General features: G+C 31.5%; 1 protein-coding gene across 1 annotated transcript; it reads left to right on the forward strand.

Annotated features, from left to right (window-relative positions):
• The first annotated feature begins 4,308 nt into the window (after window positions 1–4,308).
• LOC103578442 (uncharacterized) lies at window positions 4,309–5,565 on the forward strand. Its single transcript, XM_008559546.2, has 2 exons — window positions 4,309–4,481; window positions 4,524–5,565. The coding sequence occupies exons 1-2, from the start codon at window positions 4,309–4,311 to the stop codon at window positions 5,563–5,565; spliced, it is 1,215 nt and encodes a 404-aa protein (XP_008557768.2).
• Window positions 5,566–7,667: the final 2,102 nt, after the last annotated feature.

Raw genomic sequence — 7,667 nt, forward strand, 5'->3', positions numbered from 1 at the left:
ACGTCGGAATATAATTGTATTGCCATAGTTGAAGAATAAATATTTATTCATAAAACACAGAATTATAGCTAACTCGTTTTATGATGAGCAGAAATGAACTGATACATGATCTCTGAAAACGTCTCTTTTTATATAAAATTTATCAAAGGAAAACCGACTATAAAAAATAAAAATTTTTTTTGAAATTTAAGATTTAGGATGATTTTTCCATGTAAAAAACTCTTCTAGTAACTGTGTGAATGTATTTATTATGTTAATTAAAATATAATTCTAAAAAATAAGTGTCGTTTTTCAGCTGAGTAAATATAAAATTTTTCTTAAAATTTTAAAACAACAAATATTGTTCAGTCACAAGCTTAGACGATTTGAAAAACTTCGTGCCTTTTCGCTACATCGGGGAGTTGCCGAACTCGCTACTGATCTCAAGGTCAGAATAGTGCCAGGTCACTCGCTATTTAGGCCCGACACATACGATTTCTAGCTCATTACTGTGTCAAGACGGCATGGGAACCTGCTACAAGCCGGCCAATCATATAATTCGTTTTATATTAGCCAGCCAATGAGAGAATTTGATATCAACTACTTCCCGTTGGCGCGCTTTTAAGCCAATGGGAAACTTCATTTTATGCATCGAGGCTGCCACGTCACCAGCCAAGCGGCCATGTCGCTTTCAACAACATTTTTTCCGGCGTCTTTTCGCTCCTGTATTCAACAGTACAACCTCGTGCTCTAAAACCACTTTGCTTCATTATAATTATTCTTGGTTGCATTCGCTGTTGCGTATACATTTTGTTGCATTCCTTGTTTCATATTGTCTTCTCACAATTTTAAGTGTACATAGGGTCAATAAATATCTAATTTATTTCTTATTAAAATTTTTGTAGTTTTTTAGTTGTTAAGATTACATCACACCTAAACCAGATCCTTTTTGCGCATTCGCTCACGTTACAAATACATTTAGGTTTGTTGTTGAATAATACATTTTATAGATTGCATAAGTGGATAGCGGTTGTTTTGAAAAATATCTTAATATTTCTATGGTGGCACTAAACAAAATTAAAATTAAATGTAAAATTCTCCAAGATGAAGTTTCAAAAAAATACATCTATTTTTTTTTTAATTTTATATAAAATCCTTAAAAATAACAAAAATTTGGAAAATCCAAAAGTGCACGACTCATAATGCTTATTTATTATGAAATAATGAAATAATAATAAAAAAATGGCGGGAAGCACGAATAAATTTAAAATATTTAAAATTTGTTGTTTTTTTTTTTAATTACATTAGTAATTTTTTATAATTATAAAAGAATTTTCTCAAAATATCTCAATTAATAACAAAACATATATATATATATATATATATATATATAAATAAAAACAAATAAAAAAAAAGAATTGAATTGAAACAATTCAGGATTACCAATTAAAAATAACACAAAAAAAAACAGCTGTACTACGACGGTAATGTGGAAGCGCCTCGGGTGGAGTAAATGTACGTATAATGTATAGATATATCACTATCTATGACAATTTTACATATATATATATATATATATATATATATATATATATAGTTATACAGCCTTTTTATTCTTCTATTAATTGTAATCAAACGACACTGAGTTACCTATCCATTTTCAATAGGGGATCTACAAATCTTTTAAAGAATTAAAAAAAAAAAAATTTGTTTCAATCACTGGATTTTTTCGCAAGTTATCGTGTCTACGGGTTTCATACTTGACGGACAGGAAATTTTTTAAAACTATTTCGATGTTTTTTCGGTTTTTATTGAACTAAATAAATTTTTGAAAAGTATGGAATTAATCTCCATTAACTTATCTTCAAAATGGTGTGCAACATATCTTAATTCCGTGAATCAACAAAGGTATAATAATTGAAATAGTTGCCGAAGTGAGACGAAAAAAAATTTTCGATCGTAAAGCACTCTCTGATGCTTCGCATCATGAGTTGTGCAATATACAGAGGTCCGCTATTGAATAATAGTCTAGTCGAAAAGTTTATTTAATGTGGAAAATAGATGCAGGTCTTCTAAAAATATGGTTAAAGGCTTCAACGATCCGGATCGGCGCCTAGAAAAAAGCGTTTTTTTGAATTTTTTCGGGAAAAGAAAATTCCAATTGTTATTAACAAATAACCATTAAAGGAAATAGCCATCTAGCTTTTTGGCAAAATCTTAAAAAGTATGAGTGATAGCTCAAATATTAAAAAAGTTTCTGAAAGAGCAGAAATTTTTAGTAAAATAGTTCGTGACTTTTCGAATTGTAGCTCCAGTATTTTTATAATTTTAATTTAACGTAGAAAATCGGCTATTGTGCGGCAGTTTTGACATACGCGCGCCGCCACTCTGGTGAGCGTAGTTTTTAAATGATGTGGTTGCGCAATTAAATATGAATTAAAATATTTGAAAAAATTTTGGTGTCATCTAGACACATCAAAGACTATAATTCCGCGGTAATAAGAGTAGTATCAACATTTTTCAAAAAGTTATTCAATTGTTAATTAACATTTTTCTTTTACGGGTTTGTGTTATCATAAAAGTTTAAATGATTAATCTAATAATTCTTTATTTTCTAGAGCCCTTTCTTTAATCATACTCAACAAGATGACGTTATGAAAGCTCATAAATTTATATTAAATATTTTTGAGAAATTTTTTTTTACCATACTGTTAGCGTGAATAAACGCGAAAATTCTTACAAAATAAAGTCCTCAGAGCCAAAGTCCCCACAAGACAAAATGCCCAACGTCAAAATCCTCAAACGCTAAGCTGAACGTACAAATTTTTTTTACTGTAAAATATTAAAATGCTTGTATCTCATGAACGATATTCTTTCATATTATAAGTAAAAAAAACAATCTTGTACAAGATAAAATTCCCTAAAAGATTGGTGCTATGAATATTTTTCATAAGATTAGTCCTTTTTTCATTATTAACAAGATATATGAGAAAAGTGAAAATATTGACTGTCAGAGCTGATGCAATCGACAAGGATTGAGTAAAAGCAAAATCGTTTTATAGACTATCAAAAAGCAACAAATACTCTGTATATAAAAACTGACTTCAGAACGACAGCTTAAAATTCCAATGAGTTATAGCAATTTGGAAAATCTAGGCGTCAGTTGAACTTGCGGGCCAGCCCCAAAACTTGCCGTTGTTGTCGACCTCAAGGAGCTTGAGTTGTTTTTTTAAGAGCTTTTCGAACTCTAACAAGTTACGTTTTATGCTAGAGTTTGAAGAGTTAAGAACCAATATTAACGAAGAAGAAGCTGTTCAATTTTTATGTCCGAAAATAATATGTTGAAGTAGAAATCAATGTCAGTGATCAAAATCAAGATTTAAATGAGTTGCGACTTAGGTCAGAGCAATAATATATGAAATATCTGAGAAAAATATCGAAAACTGAGTTTTTTCAATTGCTTGCTAAGAATATGATTAAATCTAAAGAACAATACTATAGTTTCAGGTCGTAAGATGTAATATGTAATAAGAATCAGGAGAAAAGAACATCAATAAATTTTAACTCATTTATTCGTAATACGACGTTTCGTCAGTTTTATTCTGACATCCTCAGGTATCTATTTTTAACAGACAAAAATACAAAATTCCGAACATATATATATATACATTAATATAAAATCAATAATATTACTGATCCATAAATGACAGCAACTAGTAAAATTACAATACAATAAAAATTACCTCGAATACTCTGTTAAAACATAGTCATACCAATATTCTTTACAATAAAATCCTGAAGTACAGTCATACATGTATATAATTATCAAACGTCAACCAATTATTAAAATTAGTAGATACCACAGCTCAAATTGTTTATAATTTATAGTATTATCCATAATTTAAAGGTTATTGATAAATTATAAATACAAGATTCTACAGTCACATGTAATTCTCAACTGAACCAACATCAGCTAGTATATACTGACTCCCATGTGCCCTCTACTCGTCAAAAAGCTCACTCAGAAGAGCGCGCGAAACTCAAGCTAGTTCTCTTTCCTAAATTTATAACTCTCGATTATCTTACTATACACACTATTCAAGTTATCCGTGTCCGTTTTCATATTCACAGTATCATTTAAGCTAATATGGATCATTTCGCTAATATTTCTTTTAAACCAGTTATTTTCCCTATCTATAACTTCCACCGTATCAAATTTGAAATTATGACCAGTGTAGAAATGATGAAAGGCTAAAGCAATCTGGTTTTATTTATCCCTAGATCTTAATACGCAGCTGTTCATGTGCTGATGGTCATCCATTTGATTATATGGTAGATCGAATTTTAATTGGTTTCAAGATTTCTGTTTTAGAGGCTGAAATCAAAGTAGCTCAATGGAAGTGCTCTCAACTTGTAGATACTATTAAATGTATAGAAGATGAGTTAGCAATTTTGTTACCAAGTCACGTGTTTTGTAATTGTAAATTAATCAACAAAATTAGGTATGAGAAAGTGTTCAAAAAAACGTAATTGATTAATGTTAGGAAATCAGATGGTCGTATTAAAGCTTCTAAGATCATAGTGAATAATAACGACAGTAAAAAAGTAGTATATAATTACTCTGAGGTAAACTCGCCGGATTATGTATCTAGTGTTGTGAGTCTTTCGCCGAAGTTTGGAGTGGAACTGGATAGAACAGAGGTTCCCATTCCAACGATCATCAAAGATCTCGAGTTTGGTGTTTCATGGATTAAGGTCCAGGGTGCTGATGCTAAAGAATTAGAAAGAGTCAAGAACAATGTGAGATCGAGTGCACTGAATTCTATCAAGAACCTTTATAACAGTGGAGGGAAGAGTTCGAAATATCGGGCAAATGTTTGCTTGAAAAAAGATCCGATGAATACTAAAAAGTTTTTGTCGGAGCATAAAGATCTGTTAATTATGCGCGCTGATAAAGGTGGTGCAACTGTTCTAATAAATGAGACTGATTATAAGAATACCACGACTGAGTTGGTGAATGATCCAGTGGTGTATAAGAAGGTGAAGTCAGACCCGACGAACAAATATCAAGATCTTATCCACAGGTCTGTTAAGAAGATGGTCAATGATGGAATTATTGATAAACTCGAGGCGAAATCATTTAGTACTCGAAATGCGGTACCTCCTAGACTATATGGTCTTCGAAAAGTACACAAAACTGGGTGCAAGATGCGACCGGTGGTGAGTTGGATTCAAACACCGTGCTACAAATTGGCGTCATTTTTGCATTTGATTCTAGTTCCTGTTGTTGACACGTTTTCTTTTAATGTAAGAAATTCAACTGAATTGGTTGAATTATTAGAAAAGACGAGATTACCTGATAATTATATTTTGGTGTCGTTGGATGTGGTATCTTTGTTTACAACCATCCCGAACGAGTTAGTATCAGCTACTATTGAAGAGTACTGGGAAGACTTCAAGAATATGGCGAAGGTTCCTAAAGAGACACTAATTGAATTGGTTAATATATGTTTCAGTACGAGTTATTTTACTTCTTACAATGACATCTTGTACAATTGGATGGGTCTGCTATGGAGAATCCGGTGAGCCCGTCGTTGGCGAACCTGGTTATGAACCACGTATTCAATAAAGTAGTACCTCTTTTACCTTTCAAGGTAGCGTTCCTCAAACTTTATGTTGATGACACTTTACTGTAAATACCTCAGAGTGAAGTAAATAACCTCTTGGATCATTTCAATAGTATACATCCGAAAATTCAGTTCACGATGAAAGTGGAAGTCAATGCTCAGCTTGCTTTTGTTGACACGATGGTAATAAGTATGAACAATGGAGAGTTATGCACGAAGTGGTGCCAGAAGCCTACAAGTTCGGGTAGATTGCTGAATTTTAATTCTTACCATCCTCTGACTCAGAAAAGTAGAGTCGTGTTGGGACTACTATATAGAGTTTTAATGTTAAGTCATCCGAGCTTCCATGAAGAAAATTTGAAGGAAGTTAGGTGCATTTTAGAGAGTAATAATTACCCGAAGTCGTTTGTGGACATCTGTTTGAGAAAGTTCAGGGACCACCATCTGAATGGTGAGAAACGTATGAGTAAAAACTCTCAGGAAAACAGGTTTAGGTTTCCGTTTGTTAAGGGACTGAGTCGTGGAATATCGCTTAGTTTCCGTGGTACGGATTGGAAACCGGCGTTTTATAATATACGTAAGATAGGTGATATCTATTCAAGAGTTAAAGATAAAACGCCGCTGAGCAATATATCGGAAGTTATTTATAAGACTCCTTGTTCCTGTAACAATCTACACATAGGTCAGACTAAGTAATATTTATGGAAGAGAGTCTACCAGCACAACAACAGCTGCGTATTAAGATCTAGGGATAATTAAAACCAGACTGCTTTAGCCTTTCATCATTTCAATACTGGTCATAATTTCAAATTCGATGCGGTGGAAGTTACAGGTAGGGAAAGTAACTGGTTTAAATGAGATACTAGCGAAATGATACATATTAGCTTAAATGATACTGTGAATATGAAAACGGACACGGATGACTTGAATAGTGTGTACAGTAGGGTGATTCAAAAAATAACAAATTTTTTTATTCTTCTCGCAAACAGGTTCAAAACTTTCATTTAGATATACGAAGACGTCTGTAAAAATTAGAGCTCTTAATATTAATATTAAGAGGTTCCGCAGTGCATTTCTCTATTTTCCATAAGAATAATATGGAAAAATTTTTTTTTGCATCTTCTGATTTTTATAACTAGCTAACGATGCACAGTAGACAAAATCAACATAGTTATTATTGTAAAGAATTGAATGCTCTACAAAAAAAGTCTCTTATTATTTTTTGATGAATCCATTTATTCATAAGTTATTCGAGGTTGAACTTGAATTTATAATAAATTTTAAGATCATGTTATTTTTCCGGCGAAACTATAAAACTTATCACAAAATATTATAGGACCTTTTTTGTAGACATTTTTATTTTCTATAAATTATTATCATCAAAGTTTTTTCGAATTCCGCATTGTTTTCTAGTTATTTTCATTTTAATCTCAAGCTCTTAAAAAAAATAATCTTCTGATCGACTTAGAGCTTGAGATTAAAATGAAAATAACTAGAAAACAATGCAGAATTCGAAAAAACTTTGATGATAATAATTTGTAAAAAATAAAAATGTCTACAAAAAAGGTCCTATAATATTTTGTAATAAGTTTTATAGTTTCGCCGGAACAGTAACATGATCTTAAAATTTATTATAAATTCAACTTCAACCTCGAATAACTTATGAGCAAATGGATTTATCAAAAAATGATAAGAGACTTTTTTTGTAGAGCATTCAATTCTTTACAATAATAAGTATGGTCATTTTTTCTATTGTGCATCGTTAGCTAGTTATGAATATCAGAAGATGTAAAAAAAAATTTTTCCATGTTATTCTTATGGAAAATAGAAAAGTGCAATGCGGAACATCTTAATATTAATGTTAAGAGCTCTAATTTTTACAGACGTCTTCTTGTATCTGAGTGAAAGTTTTGAACCTGTTTGCGAGAAGAATAAAAAAATTTGTTATCTTTTGAATCACCCTAGTGTACAGTGAGATAATCGAGAGTTATAAATTTAGAAAAAAGAACTAGCTTGAGTTTCGCGCGCTCTCCTGAGTGAGCTTTTTTACGAGTAGAGGGC

This window comes from Microplitis demolitor, chromosome 2 (assembly GCF_026212275.2).
Source record: "Microplitis demolitor isolate Queensland-Clemson2020A chromosome 2, iyMicDemo2.1a, whole genome shotgun sequence".
Taxonomy (NCBI): Eukaryota; Metazoa; Arthropoda; class Insecta; order Hymenoptera; family Braconidae; genus Microplitis; species Microplitis demolitor.

What these genes read in the sequence shown, in the direction of transcription:
- LOC103578442 (XM_008559546.2), top strand. Translation starts at nt 4,309, where the DNA reads ATGGTAGATCGAATTTTAATTGGTTTCAAGATTTCTGTTTTAGAGGCT. An exon ending in AAATTAATCAACAAAATTAG is followed by an intron (nt 4,482 to 4,523) that starts GTATGAGAAAGT and finishes GATTAATGTTAG; the next exon opens with GAAATCAGATGGTCGTATTA.